A 27089-nucleotide genomic window follows, 5' to 3' on the forward strand; every position below is an offset into this window, starting at 1 on the left:
TATTTACTCGTCATGGTGTTCCATAGGCCATTTCAAGTGTCACCCATTCTCGTGTTTCTAGATACGGGGCGAAGTAGTAGGCCATTTGGATAGATGCTGTGCTTAATAGTACAGTGTGATGTTTTGGAGGAAGAAGCCTCCTGACGTTCTATATGCATAGAGTCTTGGCTTTGACAGAGGAGGTTTATCCAATTGTCAGATATAGGATTTGATCATGAGGTCTATTTGGCAAAGTGAATGTTGTGGAACCATTAATGGCAGCATGCCTAGTGTGTAGTTGCAGAGGGGTGTCACCACCATTTTTATTGTTTGTACACTGTCCCAGACAGACAGGTGCAGTGCACTCCACTTCTCAAAATCCAGTTGCGTTTCTTTTTTTAATATTGAAATGTTGGTCTTCACTATAGCTTAGATGAATGGACCGATCCAGATTCCCAAACACTTCATCTGGAAGGGTTTTCATTTAAATAGCAGGTTGGGTAGTGAGGCTGCTGTGGTGTTGGTCATTACTTGGAGGACCTCACTTCTTTCCCAGTTTCCTTTGTAACCGGAGAATGCGGAAAACTCTTCTAGGGCTGTATTTAGGGCTCTCCTTGAGAGCTCTAGAGAGGAGAGCGTTAACAAGATATCATCCGCATATAACAAATTACATGTGTCCTGCAGCCATGGGGATGCCCCACATATTTTTAGAGGTATGGATTGGGGAAACCAGAGGTTCCACTGCCAGAAAAAAACATAAGGGAAGTAGTGGACAGCCTTGTCGGGTTCTGTGATTAATGAAGATGGTTCGGGAATGGACACTGTTGCAAATTAATTTAGCTATTGGGTTGGTATGCATGGAGATAGAGTTGCAAACAATTACTATTTGAGCCATGGTGCAGAATAAGTCACCCCACTTCACCCAATCACAATCCTTTTCTGTATTGAGGGAATAGAGTCACTTTCTCAGTGGCAACAGTTCCACAACTCCACAACAGGTGAAGCACTGTATGGAGGTGGTTCCATGAAGAACATCCAAGAACAAAGTCCACCTTTTTTTTGTGTCTACTTTCTTCAGCCTGTTAGCCAGCACTTTGGGAAAGATTTTAAAATCGCTGTTGATCAGTGATATCGGGCAATCATTTGTACAGTACATGGTGTAATTTCTGGGCTGCGGAAGCACCATTATGTAAGAAGCCTGGTTCAGGCCACCCTACAATTTTGCCTCTAGGAAAAGATTTCCAAAATGGAGACTGAGTGTTCAGCCATTATCTTGTAGAACTCGATGGGAAAGCCATCCTCTCCTGGTGCTTCACCTGTAGGCATGCCCTTGATTGCCTCCAATATACTGATGTTTGTAATGTTCTATTTCAGCATTTTTGATATCCTCTGGTAGGACGGTAGAGACACTCAATACTGAACTGTTTCTCTGCGTCCGTGGTGGCCGGGGCTTCCGGCTGCTGAGAGTACTGGCTAACCATTATCCATGACTTGTCTTTTTGGAATGGAGTCACAGATCAAGTGATAGTAAAATCGAAGCATGATCCGAAATTGTGTTCTAATTGTGCAACTGTTATTTTAGGCGCGAGACCCCCTTTCGCCAAGAATTATTCATTTCTAGCCTCCGTACTGTGGGGGCACAAGAAGAACGAGTAGTACCTGTCCTTTGGATGATGCAGACGCCAGGTTTCAAGTAGTGAGTAGTTAAATGGCTTTGGGTCTCCATATGTACTAGCGTAATGCAAGGTACTAGAGGCACACAGAATATTGCTTGCCAGAGATGCCTTCCTGCTTCCAAAGTGGGAGCTATGCAGAGTGTGAAGGAACATGAGAGGCTGCACAATCCAAAAAGGCAGCCGTTAACCTGTACGGTGTTGTCTGTAAGGTCCAGTGCAGCCAGTGAGACAGAGAAAAAGTGTCAGTCTCTGGCGGAAGGGTGGTCTTCAGGGGCAGCAGTGTACCACCGACACATTTTGGTGGGAAGTACACTTGACAGTCTCAGATCCGTGGCAGTCACCAAGAGCCTTCAAGATGGGGCCATTAAGGCGGCTTTTTGCAGCATGTGAGTCGCGGCAGCACCATCACCTCCAGCTGCGAGGAAAGCAAAATACTGACTTCTGCTTGAATGTGGCTCAGGTTCGGTGAGAGACTATGAGCTCTGCAGGCAAGGTGCATGCCAGCAGTGTCGAGTCTGCCCAGTGGCCGAAAACACTTTGTCAGCTAAACAGTGGGTATGAGACAAATACCTCTGTTTTAGTGGGTTAGGGCAGGCAGGCGGGGTGGTGGTGAACACAGTTAGCAAATCACCAAAACGTGGTCATGGCATTCCAAAAAATGACTTAGTAGGGCAGGCCGGATGGGAGCACTCTGAGAGGTGCCCATATTTGTCAGGGCAAAGCTCGAATTTTAAAAGTTTTAGTGAAAATAGCATCAAAAAGCAGAAAGCGCCACTCAGTTATTTGGTCGTACTGGACCGGGAGGAAGTCACAAATTCAGGCTGACCGCAATGGAACACAGGCTGTATACAGGGACCAGGTTAGTCCCGTTGAATAGTTACCTTCTCAAGTCCTGGTGAGGTCAACATTGGAACTTCACGTTGACAATCATCATGGGCGGCAGAGCTTCACAGAACCGGGCACGTTCATGGTCGAGAGGAGCCCAAACTTTACCTTCTCATTCAGGACAAGCCCTCAGCGATGCCAGCCAAGAGTTCAGGACCCGGAGGCCACCTCCTGGGGATCAGGACTCAGCCCAGCAGAGGCCAGCACCAGAGCTCAGCTATAAATACCTCCTTTTTGCTCATCATTGATAATCTAGAAAAACAGTGCAGAATGAGGGAAAAACACATTTCCTTTTTATTTTTAGAAGTGCAGCTTTAACTGTGCTCTGTGACCTGCCTTTCCCCTTGGCTGCTAGCTATGGCAGCACTCATTGTGAAGTCAGAACTCACCTTATAAGTTATTACAGTCTACATCACTTCATTATTACAGGTGACTACAGATACAAGTCTCTCGTAATAAGTAAAATAGAGAGTGGCTTTTATGCGGGCTCTCAAGTATTATAAATAAGTAAAATCGAGTATTTAACAAAAGATTTTCCCAGGACATGCAGACACCAACGTTTCATCAGCTTTCTCAAGTGGACTGGATTCAGGCTGAAGCCCTCTGCATCAGTGGCGGCCGGCATGGCTCGCGGGTGTGGGGTGTAGGGGGGTGTGGAAGTGATTCGGGCTGGGGGGGCTTAAGTGTGCACTATTTAAAAAGAAGAACATACCTTGCACTGGGCCCGCGACTCTGCTCCTGCTCTCCTCTGAACGGGAAGCACAGCCAGTCCCCACTGACCAATCACAATGCTGCAATGCAGCGATGTGAGTGTTCTGAGTGCCGTGACATGGCGCTAAGCCAGGGGCTGGAGGGATGGGCATGTTCTCCATGCAGGCTATTATGCAGCCTGCATGGAGAGGGGGGAAGTGCACATGACTGGTTTAGGTGGCTCTAGAGGGCCGACCAGTCAGTCATGGAGTACACAACTCCTCCCCTGCCCTGCTCCGGGAGCACAGCAGCCCTGCCCACCAGCAACGCAGAACGAAGAAGAAAATGATAATCACGCAAAGTTATCATCATTTTATGTGTTGTGCTTTGCACTTCTCAAAAGCAGTGGGTGACGCTCCTCCGCCATTGCGGAGGAGCAGCCACTGCTCTGCATCGTCCAACTGGACATTTCAGCTGTGTAAACAGCTCCACAGCAGCCACACTGAGCGATCAGCTGCACTAGGTCCGACTCTTGAGCAGTGTAGCAGAAAGACAGATAAGGACAGAGTGTGGGGAAAGGGGAAGCCTCATGCGACTCCTCCAACTAGATCACCTTTTCAGCAACAACCTGTTGCATTCCAAGACTTGCTCTGTGGCTGAAAAGCCCGATAGGGCTGAAGGTTGCACACATGATAGGCAGCTGACTGACTCCAGTGCACCAGATGTGTAAAACAGAGAGAGTCACAACATCAAGCCACCTTCTCCGTTAGATTAACAATAAAAACAAATCCATGAATCAGTCTGTCTGCCGGTTACAGAATTGTCTATTTAACTCTTACTGTTATCTGAACAACATCTGATAATAAACCCCATAGTTTTACCTTTTGTTTAGTGAAAAGCTTTTCTGTGCTCACACAAACGCTCGTCCATACACACACTCAGGGTGGACGGGGGAGACTTCAAGAGAGGCTACAGGGGAGCCAGGAAGAGAGGCGAAGAAACAGAAGAGGATGCATTTCTGGAAAGAAGCTGTATATCTCAGAGGCGAATGTAACTCCTGCTCCGATCTGCTGGTTCCTGTGAGGCGCGTCAGTGGTCACACCTAATGGCGATGGATGTTTGTTCCAAGCAGGCAACAAGCTCTAATCTCAGCAGAACACGTGGAGGCTTAATGTACCAGCCTCAGGGATTGGACTCGTGTGGCCTGCGGATAAAGGGATTTAACCCTAGTGGGAACATTCGGTGGGTTACTACACCTACTGCAAGGATTCATTGCTAGTTAGAGCTCACAGTCCTGGCGTGGACAGCAAATGCAAGCCCCGCAGCAGAAGAGCAGCACTTTCAGAAACAAAAAGCATACAAATTAACACTTTTACCTCTGCAACGCAGAGCCTTTAATTTCAAGTCCACATAATATCTACCTTCTCTCGCTCCTATCCTCTCCCCTCCTTCATTCCTTGATCCCTTCTGGGGCCCCACTACCATATTTGACCAAGAGGTTCTTTGCTTTAAATTTGTCACTTACTTCATGTGACGGTGGTCCATCAGTCCCTCTGGCTCTGGGTTGTCACCAATGCATCAGCTTCTCGGAATGCATGGAGTAGGTTTATACAGAGACTACCTCTCAGAAGCCTCCGTCCATTGCTAGGCTCATGGCTGCTGCTTGCATCCGGCATTCTGATAGAGCAGGGCCAAAGCATGTTCTTTTCACGCGCTGCCAACTTTACAAGTCCACGTGCTATATAGGATTTGTGAACAGATACTCCCCGTATGCATTGCCTCTTTTGATGCAGCACAACCCAAGCATGTTCGTTGGCACTGGGTTTTCACTAGGAGTGAGCAAATAATTCCACTCCACCAGCAGAGTTTGCGGAGTTTTGCCCACTCTGCGTTCTGCTTGGAACGCAGAGTTCTGGCAAAACACTGCCAAACGCCATGTGCAGAGTTTTTCTTGCGTGCCGCTCAATAATGTTGAGATGGCGAGCACAAGCAAGAATTTGTGGCCCCTAGCGCGATTTTTAGGTGCTAGAACCCCTCCTGCTGAGATTTATCAATGTGGGTGGTCACGACCGTTCAAATCGAAAAAGCTGCCACTCAAGTAGAAAATCTACTTAAGCAGCAGAAAGAAGCCACGCCCGCTGGTGTGCCACGTGGTGGTGTTCGTAATAATTGTGCAGCGCAACACACGTTCCTGACACAAAAAATTAGCAGTGCGACGAGTTGAACTCCACAGAATTGCTTGGAGTTTTTATATAACTCCGTGGAATAGTTCCACCTGCCCCTAGTTTTCACTTTACCAGTGTAGTTGTATCATGTGGCTCAGGGCTGGATTTACCAGAATGCACCTTGATACAGCATGATAAGGCAATATATTCTCTCCAAATTAGTATATGCTGGCACTTAGACCATCACCACTTAGTGGCCCTGGATAACATGCCTAAGTGTGTACTGGAAAATGCTCCTAGAGATCACTGAACTTTACTGTGCATTTCCCAGCATGCTTTACCAATAAACAGGCGAGACTGGGTGACAGTAAACCAGATAAGGCTGAGAACAGTCTGCACCAGAGTATTTGATGTGTGTGACAAGGAAACCATTGACAAGTACATTTTGGACTTCCTTCCATTTCAAAAGATCTCATAAGATCCACATCAATCTACTTTACTGAGACATACCTGAGGGTCACTGCTTGTTTTTCGTAAACTGACATGGCTTGGCTCAATTGGATGCACTGGCGAGCCTGATGAGAGATACCCATTGACTAACAAAAAAGACAGAAAAAAAATGTTAAAATTTAGCAACGTGTTACAAAATCTTCTTTTATATAAAGCAACATGACAGATTAAATCAGAAACATGCATTGGGTGCTACAATTCAAGGGAAAAGAAGATGCAAACCGGTCTGCTTTCCTCTAAAAATTTGAGAGATCTGATCTTGAATTTAAAAAATACAGCACACAGGAAAGGCTTCCTCCTTTTTTTCAAATTGGTTCTTAGAGCCAATCAGCCAAGCTTGTCCTTTCACAACTAGCGTTCTATTGATAGACAATCCTAAGCTAATGCAAACGCTCGGTGAATTAAATATTAACAACTTCCTAACCCAAGAAGCATGTTATTTAGAATTTTAAGCAGTCTTACTTTCAAGCTTGGCAACCTCATTGCTTTCAGTTTTGATAAGCACTATGCGTTATGGTACTTTCCACATTCATTAGTCAAACACGGTTTCTTTTTTCAGTTAAATGTCATTAAGATATCTTAGGATGCTAGTGTTTTTATCTAATGTCTGCTCAGCAAGCAAGAATATTACTGTTGTCTTGAGTTAAATGTGCCCATAATGTCTCTAATTACCGCCATAAAATACCTTCACAGGGGTATACAGCCAGTCATAGGCTCTAAACACCATTTGTTTACTATGCTAATGGAGTGTACAGCAGAACCTCCCATCCTTACCCATTTTTCATATCCTAAGAGGCTTTTGGCACCAGTATTTTCCCCATCCACTCCATGAATGACATTGTGTCATCAATCCCATTTAGAAATTAATCTAGCACCCTGCACTACTGAACCAAACCCTCACGGTGCATCAAAACCACAACTTAGCACAGCCAAAGAACACATTACCAGAGCTTTAAGGTTTCCAAGTGTTGGCCCTTTTTGCAGATTAATCCCCACGTGATTTGCCTTTCTGACCCGGTTTTTCTTGGCTATAGGATTCTGAGTACTTTATCACTGCTGATCAGGGGTAAAGTGCAAATGCTCCCGGTGTAAATTGTGAATGTGATTGGTTATCCATGATTGGCGTATTTGATTTACTGGTAAGGCCCTAGTAAAGTGCACGGTGTGTGCCAGGGCCTGTAAATCAAATCTACTAGTGGGCTTGTAGCACTGGTTGTGCCATCCACATGAGTAGCCCTGTAAATGCGTCTCAGACCTACCACTGTAGTTTTTGTGCGCACAGTTTGAAACAGTCATATTGAACTGGCAAGTGCACCCACTTGCCCGGCCCGAACCTTCCCTTTCCTTACACGTGAGGCACCATCCTAAGGTAGGCCCAATGTACCCCCCTGGGCAGGGTGCAGTGTTTGTGAAAGGTACGACATGTGCTGGTGTGTGCGACATGTCCTGCTAGTGAAACAATGTGTTTTTCGTTGTTCACTGTACCACTGACTGTGTATTCAGAGTATAGATTTGGATTGACAGGAGCTGGGGATGTGTATTCACTCTAGACAGTCACAAGGGGGGTTGGGGTGTGTCCTGCCTTGCCTGGGTGACCCATAGCTGGGTTGGATAGACCTGGTCTTAATTAGAGTGGTGGGAGGAGTTTCACTTGGAGCTGAATAGGCTGTGCCTCCTTTTTGCAATGCTGTCTCCAACCTCTGTGGTCATGCTGCACCAGGGTGGACAGGACTGATTTTGACTGGGTTCAAAGATGCATGCCACAAATAGAACAATGAAAAATGGGGTATAAGTACAAAACCTAAAACACTTGATTTTATATTACTTCAAGAAACAAGAGGACCCTGCAAAGACGAACAGCTGAAGAGCTGTGTGAGGAGCGCTACCTTTTCTGTCTGAGGGGTGGGTTGGCCTGCAGTTGCTGTTTTTGTCTGTGGTGGAAGAAAAGGACTGACTCTTTTTGCCCTGCTATGGTATCCTGCTTGTGAAGAATCTCCATGGGCTTGTGTGTGCTGGCCTTCTGTTGGAAGTCTCAGGGAGATAAAAGACTTCAGGGAAAGATACTTGCTGGATATAAAAAGAACCCGCGTGGGAGGGGAGCTGGAGAAGTTCTGTGAGGAGCGCTGTCCCAGGTGTGTGTGGGGTAGGATGGCCTGCAGTAGCTGCTCCTGACTGTTCCTCACCTTTTTAAAAAGAAAGCCTGCAAGAGCGCTTTTTGTAACAGCCCAGCATGTGGTGAGCGGTTTTATTTCTGTTACAAGCCAGGGCACTGTGCTGACCAAGTTTAGGAACTGTGGAGCTTTTAGAAATGAGGGCCTCTAATTGGCAGGATGTTACCCTGTCAAAGTAGGGACCCTTTTTAATAGTCAGGATAAGGGGGAATACACTCTTAAAATAACCCCTGCCACTCCCTTGGTAACTTGGCACGAGCAGTTAGGCTTATCTCAGAGGCAGTGTGTAAAGAGGTTGTGTCTCAATTGGCCCTTAAGGCAGGGTCATGCCCAAACCTTTTGCCCTTTGCCTCCTATTTTTCTGACCCTGTTTTTGATGGCTATAAGATTCGGGGCAATTTACTCCTGCTGATCAGAGCTTAAGTGCATATGCTCTCTGTATAAATTATGATATGATTGGTTATCCATGATTGGCATACTTGATGTACTGGTAAGTCCCTAGTAAAGAGCATGGCGTGTGCCAGGCCCTGTAAATCAAATGCTACAAGTGGGCTTGCAGCACTGGTTGTGCCACCCACGAGTAGCCCTGTAAATGTGTTTCAGACATACCATTGTAGTATCTGCACCTGCAGTTGTAAATTGCCATGTTGCCCTGGCAAGTGCACCCTCTTGCAAGGTCCAAACCTTCCCTTTACTTACATGTAAGTCACCCCTAAGGTAGCCCCAAGAAAGCCCCACGGGTAGGGTGAAGTGTATGTGAAAGGTAAGTTATGTACTGGAGTGACGTCCTGATCGTGAAATACTGTCTATTTTGTTTTTCACTACTGAAAGGCTATCTGTCCCATAGGCTTATCACTGAGGCTGAGCTGTAACATTTTACAAGCGTAGCTTTCCGTAGGGAAAAGATAGAAAAATGGAGTTTAGGCTCTCTGAACTCAGAATTTATTAATGCACCTTTTGGTAAAGGTGTTTTAAAGTTCTATGTTTGAAAATGCCACTTTTAGAAAGTGGTCATTTTCTTATTTTACCATTCTATGTACCTCTGGCTGTTTATGTATTCAGCATCTGGTGTTTGTGTGTTGCGCATTCACTAGGGGGTTGAGGTGTTCCCTGCCTTGCCTGGGTGACTCATCACTGGGCCGAATAGATCTGGTCTGCATGTAGAGTGTTGGAAGGAGTTTCACTTGCACCTGAATAGGCTGTGTCTCCTTTTTCACAATGCTGTCTTTGCCCCCTGTGGTCATGCTGCACCAGGGAGGATAGGACTGGTTTGGACTGGGTTCAGAGACTCTTACTGCAAAGAGAACAATGACAAAATGGGGTATAAGTATTGCACCTAAAACCCCAGGACTTTAGATTACTTCAAGGACAAGAGGACCCTGCCAAGAAGAAGAGCGGAAGGACTGTGTTAGGAGAGCTACCTTTTCTGTGTGAGGGGTGGGTTGCTCTGCAGTTGCTGCTTCTGTCTGTGGTGGAGGAAAATGACTGACTATTTCTACCCTGCGTTGGTGTCCGGATTGGGAAGAATCTCCTAGGGCTTGTGTGTGCTAGCCTCCTGTTGGAAGTCTCAGGCAGATAAAAGACTTCATAAGAAAAGGTCCTGGTTGGATCTTAAAATAACCTGCCTGGAAGGAGGGCTTAGAACTGTGTGAGGAGCGCTGCCCCTGGTGTTTGGGGTGGGACGGCCTGCAGTTGCGGCTTCTAGCTGAGCAGGTGATGGACTGGACTGTTCTTCACCTTAGTAAAGGAAAAATGCAGAGAACGTGTGATGCGCTGGATTCCTAAACCCCAGCTGAGGAAGAGCTTAAACAATCAACAAGCACTTCTATTCTTTTTGAAGAAGTGACCAGCGTAGGGTGTTGTGCCCCTTCATGTCTTTTCTCTTAATAGCGAATGAGGAACGCGTATGTCTGCCCTGCAGCTTGTGCAGTGCTACACTCTCCGAATAGTGCTGGAGGGAAATGCTTCAAAATTAAACAGCCCACTCTACTGTTGGTTCCAGTGTTCTGAGCTGAGCACCAACCGCTGCTGCCCTTGCTGTGAAGAGGTGGAAATCAGAGGCAGCATGGCCCAGCAGGTAACCGTAGCGTCCAAGGAGCCGCCAAGGACACTGGCCCTGCTCACTGGTGGCCGGATCAACCCAAGTGTTGGAGAGGCCAGGTGTCACAGGAAAGGAACCTGCGTGTCAACTGGGAGCCGCCAGTAGTTGCACCGGATTAGCCGTCGGCAAAGGGTGGCCTGTGAAGTTGACACTACAGCACTCGTGGAAAGCCGGTACTGTGGCCCCTACGAGAGAGCTGAGAGACAGAGCAGCGCTCCTCTCAGCTGTTCCCTGGCCTCCTGGGGCTTCCTGACTGCCCCGAGTTGTCTAGATGGAGGGAATCGTCCGGGTTTTAAGGAACACAGGCCCCAGTGAGCAAGGCCCACCAACATTGCGCTATGAGCGTGCTGCAGGAGTGACACCTGCATGTGGGAACAGAGCGGGGGCACCTCATAGCCACCCAGCATGATTGATCGCAGCTACCATCTTGTCCATTAGTAGAGGGGGGAACCCAGCAAGATCCCCATACCTTCCTCCACTAAGTGTGCCCTACCCCTCCAGTGCTAGTTGGACCATGAGGGGGCATGTGGGCATTCATGTTGGGCGGGTCCACGACAGAGGCCCCACAACAAAGGTCCCAATCACCCTAGGGGCTTCCTTCCTTTCTGGAAGCCAGTAAAATTACTGTAGTTGTCCACCTGGTGCCCCGCCACTATATAACCTACAGGAAGGGCACAGAAGCACTGTGGCTTCGTGTGTAGGATGATTTAGGTATGATCTGAACAACTGCATGTTTATATCCTGATGTCAGGACTGATGTTGTTCTAAGACCATACTAAGACCGGATAAAAAGTATCCTTTTTAGGAACTTCAGATTATGGACAGTGAAAATGTTTTTCTGACGTGTGTAAAATATGAGTATTTTTTTTGTTGCACTACCTGTGATGTTATGACATTTTCCCTATGGCAAAGTGATTAATGAACTTTGTAACTGATGAGTATTTACGTCAGTGCACTACATGTGATGTCATGATAATTGCCTAGTGGCAAAGTGAATTATGTGGTTGTGGTCTAATGTGTTTTTATGTATGATACAAAGGAGATTTTTATATAACCTTATGTGGAGTCTCTTTGTGGTGCACCTGTGTGTCACTGGTGCGTCTGTGTGTTGCACATACGCTTTACCCATTGCATCTGGGATAAGCCTGACTGCTCTGCCAAGCTACCAAGGGGGTGAGCTAGGCAGTCTTGTGTGTTTAACTCCCCTACCCTGACTAGAGTGGATAGTTCTGCCTAGCTTAGGTGTATACCCTAGCCAACCAGAAACACCATTTATAACAATTTGCACATAACGAACAGTAAAACAGTGAAGATACTACAAAGGACACTACACCAGTTTTAGACAAAGATCCAATATTTTATCTGTGCAAAACAAAAACAAAAACGATAAAAATCCACCTTACAAATCTTAAAAATATCAACTTAAAATACAGTTCCTTGAAGTCGATAGCTGTGTCTGGGGATGTCACAGCGTTGTGAATAACAAATCTAAACAGTTCTGGCTCACCATGGCGTTGCAGGCCAGCGATGGTGTCGGAAAGACCAGCAAACAGTACCTTTAGAAATGCAGGGTGTCGGTGGCCTGGTGATGAGCCTTGAAGGGTTGGCGTTGGTTCCAGAGGTCAGTGCAGGAATCATCGGGCCCTTGAAGTCACACGTGTTGCAGATCACACTCCATGCGGTTGAAGTTAGGAGCGCTGGCATCAGGGCTGTGGTGTGAAGAGCAGTGGTGCAATGTGCGGAACCCTTTGGTCGGAGACGGTCATTCAGTGATGTCGATTAGACCAGGTTTGCAGTGCAAAGTGATGCTAGCACTGCAAGGATCAACGCAGGTCACAGTGCAGGCAGCGGGGTCGTAGTTGTTGAAGCGCGGTCATCGGCTGACAGCTGGAGTGGATGGCGCCAGCAGGCCATGGTTGCAGTCTGGGATGGGGCAGTGTGTTGTGTAACTTATGAGCGGAGCCCTCAAGCCACGGTGCAAGCAGCGGTGTGGATGGTGGTGTGGAGCGTCGTCCCGGGGATACCAGGGTGGCCGGGGGAAGTGAAGCGGCACAAAGTGCAGTGACCACTGGTAGCGGTGCAAGCAGCGGCTCGGTGGCATCGTTGGGCATAGTCATTGGTGAAACAAGGGTTGCGATGCGTAGTGCGGTGGTGCCCTCTGCGGTACTGGAGGCAGCGTTATTGATGGCATTGGGCTGCTTTTCTTTTCCCGTCGCAGCAAAAAACACAGTTCTCAGTGCTGGTAGCAGATGGACTTGAAGTTTTTGCTGTTCCTGAGACTTCTTGAACAAGAGACAAGCTCTACCTAAAGATCTTTGAGAAACTCAAAGAAGTTGTTGAAAGTTCAGTCCAGTCCTTTCTCTGCCCAAGAAAGAAGCAGACACAGCAGGTCAACACTGCAAAGCACACAGCAAAGTGGTAGCTCCTTCTCACAGCTTCTCCAGCTCTGGTAGGTTCCATGATCCAAAAGAGTTCTAAAGTCCTGGGGTTAGGGCCCCAATATTTATACCACATCTTCTCTTTGTGGTAAGGGTCTCTGAGCCCAGTCCAATCCAGTTCCACCCTCTCTGTCCCAGCTTCACTACAGGGGGTGTGTTCGCATTGTGTAGAGGAGACACTGCCTATTCAGGTGCTACTGAAAACTTCTCCCACTACTCTAATTGCAGAAAAGGCCTATTCAGCTCTGGTAGGAGTCACCCAGGAAAGGCACACCCCCTTGTGACTGTCTACAGTGAATGATCATCCCCAGCCCCTGATACTCCAAAACCAGACAGTCAATACACAAACCAGCTGAGGCACACAGAATGGTTAAACAAGAAAATACCTACTTTCCAAAGTGGCATTTTGAAACACACAATTTAAAAACCATATCCATAAGAAAAAATGTGTAATTAAATTCTGAGTTCATAGAGTCTAAACTCCATTTTCTATCTTGTCCTAATAAAAAGTTACACTAGTAAGCTGTTACAAAGCAACTACCATGTTAGCCTATGGGACAGATAGCCTTGCAATAGTGAAAAACGAAATAGACAGTATTTCACTACCAGGACGTGTCACACACACAAGTACATGTCCTACTTTTCACATACACTGCACCCTGCCCAGGGGGGTACAATGGGCCTACCTGAGGGGTACTTTACATGTAAGAAAAGGGAAGGTTAAGGCCTGGCAAATGGGGGCACTTGCCAGCTCGACATGGCAGTACAAGCTGCGCATAGACACTACAGTGGAAGGTCTGAGACAACTTTGATAGGCTACTTGGGAGGGTGGCACAATCAGTGCTCCAGGCCACTAGCAGCATTTGTTTTCCGGGCCCTTGGCGCACACGGTGCACTATACTCGAGACTTAGTACTAAATCAAATAAGCTAAACATGGATACACCAGTTCATAAACACAATTTACAGTAGGAACACTTGCCCTTTAACACTGAACAGAAGTGAGAAAGTGTGCAGAGGCACTAAACCAGCAAAACAACTCCAACATACCAACAGTAGGCCAGAAAGCAAAAAGACAAGGGAACCACCCCAAAAGATGCCAGGTCTAACAGAAGCGCTTTATTGGGGTCCCAATTTCAGGGCCCAAATGAAGAGCGTGTTGACTGCACCTGCCCGTCCACTCCAGCTAGGGAGTGGGCCTGCAGCAGCACCCCAGACGTGTCTCCTACTCAACCACAGCACCCCTCCCTTTCCAAAGGAGGACTGCAATGTACTGCAGCACGGGTAACGGCTGCATCCGCATTCCCCTGGATTGACTGGGTGTCTGTTAGAAACCTTCCTAGAAGGGCCCACCACCACAAAGGATGCGGTGAGAGGAGCATGCCAAAGAAGCAGCTGAGCGGAATGAAGACAGAAGACCAAGGCCATCGCACATGGCACTGCAGGCGGCTGACCACGCTGGGGTCTGACAGACCCGGCTGAGGATAGGACTGAGTGCTGGTTCAGAGGGTCCTGCTGTCGTGCCCTCAGGACCTCGAAGACTGCTTTGACCGGCCAAGGCAGTCCAGCTCCGTCCGACCAACCTCCCTGCTGAGGCCTGCACAGTGCGTATTAGACCTGGCTTCCCTGGCGTGGTTTTCCCTGAATTTCTGCCTCTACCGTCTGTGTTTTTGATGCTATCCTGGATTTCGTTTTTGCTGGTTCAGATGCTTTCGGCACTTTGCCACTGCTGATCCGTGTCAAAGTGCAAGTGCTCCCTGTATAACATGTTATTGTGATTGGTTATCCATGATTGACATTTGTTTTACCAGTAGGTCCCTAGTAAAGTGCACTGAGTGTGCCAGGGCTGGTAATTCAAATGCTTCTAGTGGGCCTGCAGCACTGATTGTGCCACCCACATGAGTAGCCCCAAAGAGGTGTCTCAGGCCTACCACCGTAGTGCCTGTGCGCAGTTTCTCAAATGCAATTTTTCACCTGGCCTGTGTACCCACCTGCTAGGCCTTACCCTTCCCTTTTCTTACACAAAGGACACCCCTATGGTAGGCCCAACGTACCCCCCTGGGGTGTGTAACATGTCCTGATAGTGAAATACTGCCAATTTCTTTTTTCACTATTGAAAGGCTATCTGGCCCGTAGGACAGAATGGGGAATGCTGTGAAAATTAGAGTCTGGTATCCCTCAACTCAGAATTTAATAACACATCTTTTAGGACGGATGGTTTTTAAATTCAGTGTTTGAAAATAGCACTTTTAGAAAGTGGCTATTTTCTTGTTCAACCTTTCTGTGTGCTTCTACCTGTTTGTGTATTGACTGTCTGGCTTGAGAGTGACGGGGCTGGGGTAGCTCCAGGTGTCTGGGGGAGTCAGAACTAGCCTGAATAGGCCAATCTGCATTTGGAGTGGTGGGAGGAGCAGCACCTCGGCCTGAATAGGGCTGTGCCTGCCTTCCACAATGCTGGCTCCACCCCCTGTGGTGTGTCTGATGGCCTAGGCCCACACTAACAAAAGGAAGAGGTTGTGCACTGGCAGAGTGCACCCACAACTGGTTTGGACTGGGTCCAGGACCCCTTACACCTAGAGAACAAAAGACTTTTTTGGTATAAATATGAGAGCTGAAACTCCTGAACTTTAGATCATCCTGGAATTCAAAGGAACCTTTGCCGAGGAGAAGAGCTGGAGAAACTGAAGAGAAGGACTGCCCTTGCTGTGTGTTCTGGGGCTAGCCTGCAGTTGCTATTCTGCCAAGGAAAGGAGAAGCACTTTGCTGTTTGCTGTGTCCCCTGCTTGAAGAAGATCTCCAAGGACCTGAGGAGAGCTGGCCTCCTGTTTTGAAGTCCCAGGAACAAAAGGACTTCACCCCCAGCTTCCCTGAACTCTTCTGTGTGAGTTCTGACCTGCCTAGAGTGCCTGACCCAGTTGTAGGGCCTCTGGAGGTTGTTTGCTGCTGTTTGGCAGCTAGAAGAAGAAGAAGCGTGAAAAGAACTGCAAAACCCGACGCATCGCTCTTCTTGTGGCACATTTCACTGGCGCATCTCGACGGCACAAGAAGATTTCCATTGCATCGCTGTTGCGCAGATTGTCGCAGCACCTGTCGCCGCTGCAAGAACCGACGCATCGAGGGATTACGGCTGAAGAGGACCGACGCAGCGCAATGCCGCCGCATCGATCGCTGTCGCATCCCAAAGAGCCATGCATCGTACCTGTGTGAGACGCTTTGCCGACGCATCACCTGAGAACCGGAACAGGCACGAAGACTCGACGCATCCCTCCCCCTACAGACAGGACTTGACGCAACTCGCCCGTTGCATGCAGCGGGGCTGTCGCATCGCCTCCTCATGGTCTCAGGAGTGTCACATCGCTTTGCTCTCCGACACTGCACCTGTTTGGCTTGGGAACTTTTGTCGCATCTACAGGTACTTTGGTGCAAAGTCACGCATCTATAGATTTCTATGGTGCAAGTTCTTAAAACCTTATGAAGTCATATTTTGAAACTGTCTATGCTGGATTTTTGTCATTTTGGTCTTTATTTTTCTACACTGGAGTAGTGTCCATTTGTGGAGTTTTCACTGTGTTACTGTGAGTGTTGGTACAAATACGTTACACATTGCCTTTGGGATAAGCCTGTCTGCTCGTACAAAGCTACCAAGGGGGTGAGCAGGGGTTATATAAAGTGTGTATCCCCTTTACCCTGACTAGAACCAAGAATCCTTATTTGGTCAAAGGTACCTACCTCTGCCAACTAGAGTCCCCCAGTTCTAACATTGGTGGTCAGCGGTGAGGATTTGAACTTGTATTTGTACTTAACCCACAGTGATTGGTGTACATCACAAGTTTAGTGCAGACTACTTTGCAACCACATTCTGTGTTTTGTTCTTGGTTCTATTTTTGAATGCCCCTTAAAAGCATCATGTCTCGGAATAGTAAGGCAGCAAGTGAGAAGGCAGAATTGGAGTTTCACATTGAGGATTTGTATTCCTACAAAGTAGATCAACTCAAGCAATTTTGCAAAGATTTTGGATGTTCCATGAAGAGCAACTCTAGGAAGGATGAGCTGCAGAGGGCCTTAAATGCCTGGTGGGAGGCCAAAGAGGCATAGGAGGCAAATGGAGGGGAGAATGCACAAGGGGATGGTCTTAGATCACAAGATCTGCCAGTGGACAAACCAGCCTCCAGGGCTAGCAGCAAGCATTCCAGTAGGGGCTTTTCCCCAGAGGAGTTACAGGAGAACCAAAGAGTTAGAGATCATGAGTTAGAAGTCATGAGACTCAAGAGGAAGCAATTGGAAATGGAAAAAGAAAAGATGGCAGAGGAGAGCAAGAATGCTCGTGCCTTGGAAGAAAAGAAATTGCTTTTGGCTCATGAGCTGACCATGAGGGAACTGGACATTAAGGTCAAACAAGTGGAGTCCAGTTCAAGCGGTGGCAGCGCACAGCCAGTGCAAGGGGGTAAGGTGTACATACCCAAGGATTTGGTACAGAATTGTCAGAGGGGTGAGGATATCTATGCCTGGTTTACATCATATGAGATTGCATTGAAGATGAATGAAGTGCCTGAGAAGAATTGGGGGGCGGGCCTGTGGAAACACTGAGTCTTCTGGGAGCGATTTTCTATTCCCCTTAGAGTTGGCAGGTACACTGACCTACCCCAATATGAAGGAGGCCTTATGCCTCAGGTATGGACTCACTCGAGAGCAGTACAGACAGAAGTTTAGGAACTTCAAGAAGCTTGATTCCAGTACTTGGGTTGAATGTGTGAATCTGTACACGCGCGCACTGCAAGGTTGGATAAAGGGCAGCAAAGTAACTGAATATACGGGGCTGTGCCATTTAATTAGTTGGGAGTACTTGAGTAGTCTGTGTGTTCCAGAGGTGCGCCAGCATCTTTTGGACAGTAAGCTAACTGATCCCAGTGAGCTTGCCAAGGAGGCGGACCGCTGGACCAGCACCAGGGTCCACAAGGGTATTGTGGGTAACCCAGCCAAGGGTGGGCAGGGTCCCCAGCAGAAGAGTGGGGGGGGCAAAGGTAACTAAAAGGAGTTCTATAAAAGGCCCCAAGACAGTTCAGAGGGAAAGGAGTCCCAGCCCCCCCCAGCCTAAGATGACCTGGCCCCCTAAGGGCAGGCGTGACAACCGGGGTCCCCCACCTGTTTTTCCTGTTAGGAGGTTGGCCACACTGCCCCTAAGTGCCCCTAGAAATCCACAGCACCAACTGGTGCTCACTCACTGGGTTAAGGGAGTGCAGCGTTGGAGGAAGAATTAGTTCCCAGTGAAGGGGGGGAACCAGCAGTAATGACTCTTGTCTCTTCAGGGGACAGAGAGATGGTCCAGGAGACCTGCCTGCCTGAAAACAATAAAAAGTACAGGCAGTGGGTGACCATCAATGGGAGGAGGGTGGAGGCTCTGAGAGACACATGAGCCAGTGTGACATCTGTCAGGTTTCAATGGGTGTCTGAGGAGCAGGTTATTCCCAATGCCCTTCACCCTGTAGTTGCGGCAGAAAACTCTGTGAGCCTATGTAAGGTGGCGCTAGTTCCCTTTGAGTGGGGGGGGTCTCAGGCTCCTTGAAGGTCGTTGTCAGTCCATCCATGCCTGTAGACTATCTGCTGGGATATGACCTGGAGAGTTTCCCATGGAAGTAGGTGGAATACCAGGCTCATTTGGAGATGTTGGGTCTGCCTAACTGGGTCTGTGTGACCACTCGGTCAATGGCAGCCAGTAGGGGTAATCAAGAGGACCTGGAGACTGAAACAGTGGCCAGGTGCCTGCCAGGAAGAGGAGGGGCAGGGGGCATGGGAAACCAATCCCTGCAGTTCCCACGGTCCAGGAGGAAGCAGAACCTGGGGGATCGCCCAGGAACCTACAGGGGAACAAGTGGCCGAACTGGGAGACCTGCCTGCACTGACCCATTGGAAGCCGGAAGGAGGTCCCTCCAGGGAGGAGTTCTGCAAGGCACAGATGGAATGCCCTTCCCTCATTGGTATGCAGCAACAGGCTGCAGACCAGGCAGCAGGTGATCAGTCTGGATCACATCTCATTTACTGGGAAGATGGATTACTCTACAGTTAGCCTAAGGTCGCTGAGCCCGGTGCAGCCCGTATGCTGGTGGTACCCGAGTGCTCCAGGAACTTCCTCCTGGGTCTGGCTCATGACGTGCCTCTCGCAGGACATTTGGGGTGTGACAAGACCTATCAGAGGCTCGTTACCAACTTTTACTGGCCCCAAATGAGGAAGCACATCAACACACATTGTAGGACTTGTCAGACTTGCCAGGCAAGTGGCAAGAGTGGAGGAAGTGTAAGGCTCCCCTCCAACCCTTTCCTGTGGTGAGCACCCCTTTTGAGCGGGTGGGGCCATTGGAACCCAAGACAGCCTTAGGCAACAAGTTTATCTTGGTCTTGGTGGACCATGCCACCCCGTACCCGGAAGCTGTCCCGCTCAGGACAATCACAGCCTCTGTGGTGGGCCGTACATTGATGGGGATCTTTTCTCGTGTGGGGTTCCCCAGAGAGGTGGTCTACCAACTTCATTTTGAAGTACATGACATCTTTGTGTGAGGAATGCAGTGTAACTTACAAGTTCACCACTCCTTACCATCCTCAAGGGAACGGGTTGGTTGAGAGGTTCAACCGAACCCTGAAGGGCATGATCACCCCCTGTGATGTGTCTGATGGCCATGGCCCACACTAACAAAGGAAGAAGCTGTGCACTGGCAGAGTGCACCCAGAACTGGGTCCTGGACCCCTTACACCTAGAGAACAAAGACCTTTGGGGTATAAATATGAGAGCTGAAACTCCTGAACTTTAGATCATCCTGGAATTCAAGAGGAACCTTTGCCGAGGAGAAGAGCTGGAAAAACTTAACAGAAGGACTGCCCTTGCTGTGTGTTCTGGGGCTACCTGTAGTTGCTATTCTGCCAAGGAAAGGAGAAGGACTTTGCTGTGTGTAGTGTCCCCTGCTTGAAGAAGATCTCCAAGGACCTGAGGAGAGCTGGCCTTCTGTTTTAAAGTCCCAGGAACAAAAGTACTTCACCCCCAGCTCCCCTGAACACTGCTGTGTAAGTTCTGACCTGCCTAGAGTGCCTGGCTAGAGTGCCTGGCCCAGTTGTAGGGCCTCTGGAAGTTGTTTGCTGCTGTTTGGGAACTGGAAGAAGAAGAAGCATGAAAAGAACAGCAAAACCCGACGCATCTCTCTTCTTGCGACACATTTTACCAGCGCATCTCGACGGCGCAAGAAGATTTCCATTGCTTCGCCGTGCTGCTGCGAAGATCATCACAGCGCCTGTACCCCCAGTTCTAACAGGGCACTTCACCAGCAGCCCTGCCCACCTACCGACAGCCGTGCTCTCTGTTTTTAGCACATGGGGAGGGGGGGGGGGCAGGGGAGGTCTTCCTGCCAAATCTACAGTGTGGGCGCCCCCCTTTTCTGATAAAAAGTACCTGGGGGAGCACCATTCAGGATTGCAGGACAGATCCCAGATGGGGCACGATCAGCCCTCGGACCTGGTGTTCTCTAGGGAATTGCAGAATTACCGTATACCACATAGTAAGTGCCCAGGTGGTCCTGTGCCCTATGTTTCTTCCTACATCGGGGAATTAATAGAGGGTTTATTAATAGAAAAAGATGCCCTGTCCGCTATGAATTTATTGTGATCTATGTACAGGGATGTTTGGTAGCCACATTTTTGCGCTGATTTATAGTATGATGAACATTGGGCTCATACTGGACACAGACATAATAACAAGTACTGCTATTTTTAGAAACTGCACCCTATGTAATGTCAGGGTGCACTAAATGTGGTGTTATGTATAATGTTTCCACAATGTTTTTATGACATGTACAACTTATACGTCTTGGATATATTGCAGTAAATGTGGTGTTATGACAAATGCCTGATTGGCAAAGTAACGTATTTGACTGTGGTGTGTGTTTTATGTATAATACAAAGGATATTTTTATATAACCTTGTGTGGAGTCTTTATATGGTGTGCCTAGAGTGCCACTGATGTGTGTGTGTTGTGCAGACACTTTACACATTGCCTCTGGGATAAGCCTGACTGCTCAGCCAAGCTACCAAAGGGGTGAGCAGGGGTTATCTTGGGTGTGTAACTCCCTTACCCTGACTAGAGTGATGGGTTCTACCTGGCTTAGGTGCACACCCTACCCAACCGGGAACCTCATTTCCAACACCCAACCATCTTAGTTTTGGAATCTCGGTCCTAAATTAATTATGGAATAAACAAAAGTCAAGTCCCAGAATGACCTTCACTGACTTACTCACACATGGACTAAACATGGACATGAAATACATAACATGCCTTTGTGAAACCACTTAACACTTCAGCAAATGAAAAAAGGTTTTGGGTGGACAAAAACCATGTGATGCAAATCAGTGTTTAGGACTGACGTTTTAGTTATGAGGGGAATCTAATTATAGCATATCACAAACACAGCTAAAAAGCAAGTGTTCTTACATATAGTGTGACTGTAATCAGTGCCTAATTTGAGCCAGTGGTCTTTGGTGCTTGGCCCGGGCACTCAATAGACAACACACGTTTGTGACAGTCTGCCACATGGTGGCGTTATCTAATTTAGAGACAAGCACAACAGCTGTTTATTAATTTAATATACATTATAAATGACTATTACCTGCTGCCCAAGCTATTCTTATGGCTTTAGAGCTCTGCAATAATTCGAACTGTCACACTTGAAGGAGTGTGATAGATAGTTATTGTGTTGGTACTGTCATTGGCAGCGGAATGGGGGCAATGTGTAGTGTGCAAGCTGAAGTGGCCTCCTGACGGGGCTCACAGAGTGGTTGAAAATTTAAATTGGAACTTATTTGAATTCAGAACTGACTCACTGTTAAAGCATCACAATTTCTCCTCACCTCATGACCATCAGTTTGAGAAAGAATACTGTAATCAGTAACTGAAAGTCAACTGCTTGCCCTCTGGCAAATGGTCCGTCACTACATGACACCACGCATGGCACTTGCTTCTTGTTTTCTTAACTTTTGGTCTTTACAGGCTGTGGTGTAGCGGTCTAGTCTGCGACGCACACTGCGTGTCACGTCAGCGGACTTCCGGCGGCGGCCATTTTGGGTTCTCAGTAGCGCGCCGAATTTAAGCAGATCGGAGCTCCGTGCCGGCGCTCCTGCAGTGTGACAATTAAACCAGCGTTACCCTCGCAAATCGTGTGGTGTCCATTATTTCACAGCGCCACAGTAAGGGAACTGCTACATTACAATGACGACGAGGTGGTGAAGGTGCCCCGTGCTGCATCCAAGAGCCACGTGGTGAGCAGTGGACCGGCAGGATACCTCAGCACTACACTGTGGGGGCGTGGCAGTGCATCGGAGAGCGACCAGAGCGTGGAATAGGGCGGTAAGCAGACCCTTAGCCCCAAGCCCGGAAAGGAGGAGCAGGAGTGACACGCAGCCCCGGAGTAGTAAGGGGTGAGCACCACTGGTGGGCTAGTGAAGGGGCGGTACCCAGTGAAGCTGGAGGGAGACAGTGTGGACCACGCGGAGAGCGAAGAATCGAGCCAGGAAGATGAACCAGGGGGCAGTGCGGCCCGAGTGACCGGCGCTCCAGGCACATCCACTTCAGGAGCACGACGATCGGGAGCAGGACAGAAGATGAGTTCCCAGACGTTCTCCCTGACGAACCCCGTGCCCTTCCTCACAAAAGTCGGAGAACCAGAGATGCCATGGGACGATTGGAAAAGGTATTTCCTGAATTACCGGTCGGCATTAGAGGAAGAGGGCGAGACGGAATTCTCGAGCTCGCGGAGGAAGAAGATCCTCCTCCATCATCTAGGCCCAGCGGGGCAGAGGGTGTATTTAGACCTGGTGAAGGAAGTAAGGCCGGCGGCGGACGACAACGTGTTTCAACACGCGATAGACAACCTAGACGCCCATTATCGCCTGGCGGTGTGCACAGCCATCGACAGGTACAACTTCTACCACAGGGCACAAAACAAAGGGGAAACGGTCGATGAGTACGTAGCAGCACTACAGAAGCTGGCTCTAACGTGCAAGTTTGGGACCCTACAAGAGGAACTGATCAGGGACCAGATCATCATGCACACGGTAAATACCTCCATTCAAGAGAAGTTGTGGGCAAACGGTGACGCACCACTAAAGACGGTAGTATCCATGGTGAAGAAAGTAGAACTGACCAGGAGGTGCGCGGAAGCAGCCAAAACGGGAACGCCTGCCAGAACAAGCCGTGTGCAAAGTAGAGGAACGAAAAGCCACTGACAGCAATGCGCCAGCAGGACAACAAGGCATGCGGACCTATAGAAAGGCCAACGCCCGGAATACGAAACCACAAGGACAGCGGCAATGGAGCACGAACGCATGCTACAGGTGCGGCAGCGGTGCCCACGCCGCCAACGACAAGGGATGCCCGGCGTTCAGAGCTAAGTGCGCATACTGCGGACTGTTGGGACACTACGAAAGGGTATGCCGAAGGAAATCTCCAAGGCAACAGGTGAAATACGTAGCGCAAGAATCAAACAAGGAGGAAGACAACGAGAACCCGGAAGAAGAAGATGAGATCCTGATTGTGGAGGAACAGATTCTGGGCATAGATAGTTCGGTGGACAAGAAACCAAAATGCGACATGAGCATAGGGGGAGTGAGAGTCACAATGGTAGCCGACTCGGGATCGCCATACACCATCATCAGAAGAAAGATATGTGAGGAGGATTTCGCACCTGGGACAAAGTATCAGCTGAGGCCCACGGACATCCACCCCGTAACGTTCACAGGAGAGCCAATACCCATGGTAGGATATTGCCCCCTAACCTTCGAATTTAGGGGCAGAAAGTGCGAAGGTAAATTATATGTGGCGGAGAAAGGACCATCAGTGCTGGGGTGGAAAGACCAAGGAGAGCTAGGGATAAAACTGAACCCGGGAGGACGCATGCAAGTTCTCATGACCGAGGAAGGACCGGTACAGGAGGGGCAAAGGTGGAAGGAAGGATTCCCGGAAGTCTTCAAAGACTCCATCGGTCGTCTCGCGAAGTTCACCCACAAGATAAACCTGAAAGAAGGGGCCCGCCCGGTGTCCCACAGAGTACGAAACATCCCATTCCGGACCAGGGAAGCAGTGCAGGAAGAATTGCAGAGGCTGGAGGACAATGGGGTAATAGAAGCGATCGACAACACGGAGTGGTTGGCCCCCTTAGTCGTGGCGCAGAAGCCCAATGGGAAGGTGAGGCTGTATGTGGACCTAAGGGAGCTTAACAAAAACATTGTGGTGGACAAGTTCCCCCTTCCCAGGATCAACGAGATGTTGGCCAAGACCCAAGGGGCAAGGTGGTTCTCCACAATAGACTTGACGTCGGCCTATCACCAAATTGCCCTACACCGGTCATGCAACCACCTGACATCGTTCATCACCCCGTTTGGATGCTACCAATTCCTGCGGATGCCGTTCGGGTTAGCCTCAGCAGCAGCAGTCTTCCAAAAGCTCATGTACCGGCTGTTCCATAAGAAGGAGGGCATCCAATTTTTCCAAGACGACATCTTGGTAATGGGAACATCCAAGGCGGACCACAACAGGAAGTTGGAAGAAGTGCTAACAGTGTTAAAGCAGAACGGGCTCACAGCCCAATGGGACAAATGCAAGTTTGGCATGAACAAGGTCACGTACCTGGGGCACGAGATCAGCCAAGAGGGCATCAAACCCAAGTCATCCAACGTAGCAGCGATTAAAGACGCACCTACGCCCTCGAGCAAGGAGGACGTCCGGACGTTCCTGGGGATGGCTGAGTTTTAGAGCAAATTCGTACCACACTTTGCCTCCAAGACCCACCACATGAGATTGCTCTTAAAAGATAAAGCAGCGTTCCGGTGGATGGAAGAGCAACAGCGGGAATTTGAAGAGATGAAGAAAAATATCAGTGAGGCGGTGCCCATTCAAGGGTTTGACCCAACGGCGCTTACCGTACTGACCACGGATGCCAACGACCGGGGACTTGGCGCGGTACTCACGCAAAGGACCACTGAAGGGGTGACATCCACGATCAGTTTTGCGTCCCGAACGTTGGCTCCCAACGAAAGCAGGTTTAGCGTCATCGAAAAGGAAATGCTGGCAGTAGTGTGGGCGATGGAGAGGTTCCGGCAATTCCTGTGGGGAGGAAGATTCCTGCTACGCACGGACCACAAGCCGCTGGTGAAGGTTCTCACATCCAGCGGACAGGAGCATGCCACACCGAGAATCGCCAAGATGACGCTGAGACTCTTAGACTATGTATACGACGTGGAGTTCCTACCAGGGCACAAGAACAAGGTAGCGGACTACCTGAGCAGAGCCGCGTTCAAGGAAGTCTCAGAAGTACAGGAAGAAGGAGGATGGGAAGAATATGCGGTGGCATTCACAGGCGACCACGAGAGAGCAATAAGTGGACAGGAATGGGAAATGGAATACGAGAAAGACGAAAAAACGAGAGTAGTTAAGGCGTATGTAACCAAGGGATGGCCGGACAAGAGGTTACTGGAGGAAGAACTAAAGCAGTATTGGGAGGTCCGGGAGGAACTCTCAGTAGGGGACAACCCTTGCTTTTTGTTACGAGGCAGCAAAGTAGTCCCCCCACACTCGCTGAGGCCGCGCATCATTTCTATCGCACATGAAGGCCATTTGGGGATAATGAAGACAAAGGGAAGAGCGAAGGAAGACTACTGGTGGCCGGGAATGGACCTCGCAGTGGAGCGCCACGTGAGGGAGTGCGAACAATGCAGCAACGCGGACAAGACCCAAAGAATGTTAAGGCCACCCCTGGGGCGCTACGAGTGTCCCGAGAATCCATGGGAAGAAATTTCTATAGACGTCCTGGGCCCAATACAAGACACCAACGGCGTCCAAAAGTACCTTACGGTGGTCATCAACCGTTACTCTAAGTGGCCGGAAGTCCATGTGGATGACAATGCAGAGACGGACACTATACTAGAATTCCTCACCGAGGTATTTATAAGAGAAGGCATCCCCAAAGGGATCCTAAGTGACAATGGCCCGCAATTTACATCGACCAAGTGGGAAACGTTCATGGACAGGAATGGCATCACGGCCCGGCACACGCCGATTTACCACCCGGCAGGGAATGGAGCCACGGAAAGGTTCAACGGGGTGATTATGGGGTCAGTGCAAGCAGCGATCAGCCAAGGGATCAATTGGGAAAGGAAGTTGAAGCGGCTGTTATGGGCCTACCGGATAACTCCCGCCTCCACGGGATACAGTCCGTTCCGGATACTGAGAGGGAGAGAGCCCTTCACGAAGGACAACGTGGCTTGGAAGAGACTCACAGTAAAAAGTCACTGGTCACCAGCAGTCGTACCCAGAAACCTGGAGAGGGCACAAGCAGTGTACACAGAATATTATGACACGAGACACAACACCAAAGAGATCGCACTAGAGAAAAGTGAATGGGTGAGAGTTAAATTACCAGCACCAGGAAAGAAAGGTGACAGCAGGTTCACACCTCCGTTCCGTGTGGAGGAGCCATACTCCAGGTCTGCCCTGCTAAGTGATGGGAAAGTATGGTCCCAAGATCGCATGGTGAGATGCACTCAGGCCAACGAGAAGGAACCTGGCGGGGAAATGAGTGACACAGGGGCGGCCAGCACCACGCCGGACCAAAGGACAGAACGAGGGAGAGCAGGCAGAGAAGAAGGCAGTCCTCAGTCAGGGCCAAGGAGCATAGGAAGAGAGGGAAGCACCGGACAAGAAACGGGCACCCAGAGGGGGCATGAAGTAACAGAACGGAGCAGGGCAGAACTCAGGGGAGAGAGTGAGACCTCCTACCCAGACGGAGCAGACACCCCGAATGCGGGTGAAGGAAGCAGGAGGACACTTTATGGGAGAAGAGTAATGCTACCAAGGAGGTTCGAGGAGTTCAGTATGGACAACAAGTAAGACTGTTCTGATAATAGAGGGGGGTAATGTATGTTGTGCTATTGTGAAAGGGTGAGATGTGGTGTAGCGGTCTAGTCTGTGACGCACACTGCGTGTGACGTCAGCGGACTTCCGGCGGCGGCCATTTTGGGTTCGCAGTAGCGCGCCGAATTTAAGCAGATCGGAGCTCCGTGCCGGCGCTCCTGCAGTGTGACAATTAAACCAGCATTACTGTTGCAAATCGTGTGGTGTCCATTATTTCACAGCACCACAGTAAGGGAACTGCTACATTACACAGGCTACAAACACTTTGTGTCATCTGCAAATTATGCAGAAAATTGTGGATTACGTGGCATGTGTACATAAGTATGCCACCAACGTCACGAAGCAGATTTGCATATTTTTAGTGGTCAAGGCTACAAACGAAGCTCAAATATAAGCCAGCTATAAGCGAGCAAACCTTATTTAGTAACTAAACGTAGGAGTACCACACCTACCCTTCCCCACAGCTAGGCTCGATACCGTTACTTCAGCAATCAGTCTGCATTTCAATTTCAGGTCCAAATCAATTCTCCGGAT

At 49.0% G+C, this 27089-nt stretch overlaps 1 protein-coding gene across 2 annotated transcripts in view; it reads right to left on the reverse strand.

The window, feature by feature from the left end:
* Nucleotides 1-27089, reverse strand: part of GAS7 (growth arrest specific 7) — a 1339070-nt gene that overhangs the window by 436779 nt on the left and 875202 nt on the right. For both annotated transcript variants that reach the window (XM_085616727.1, XM_085616728.1), the window contains exon 4: nucleotides 5906-5991. In XM_085616727.1, coding sequence (XP_085472853.1) covers nucleotides 5906-5991 — 86 coding nt within the window. The remainder of the gene's footprint in view (nucleotides 1-5905; nucleotides 5992-27089) is intronic.

This window comes from Triturus cristatus, chromosome 7 (assembly GCF_964204655.1).
Source record: "Triturus cristatus chromosome 7, aTriCri1.1, whole genome shotgun sequence".
NCBI lineage: Eukaryota > Metazoa > Chordata > Amphibia > Caudata > Salamandridae > Triturus > Triturus cristatus.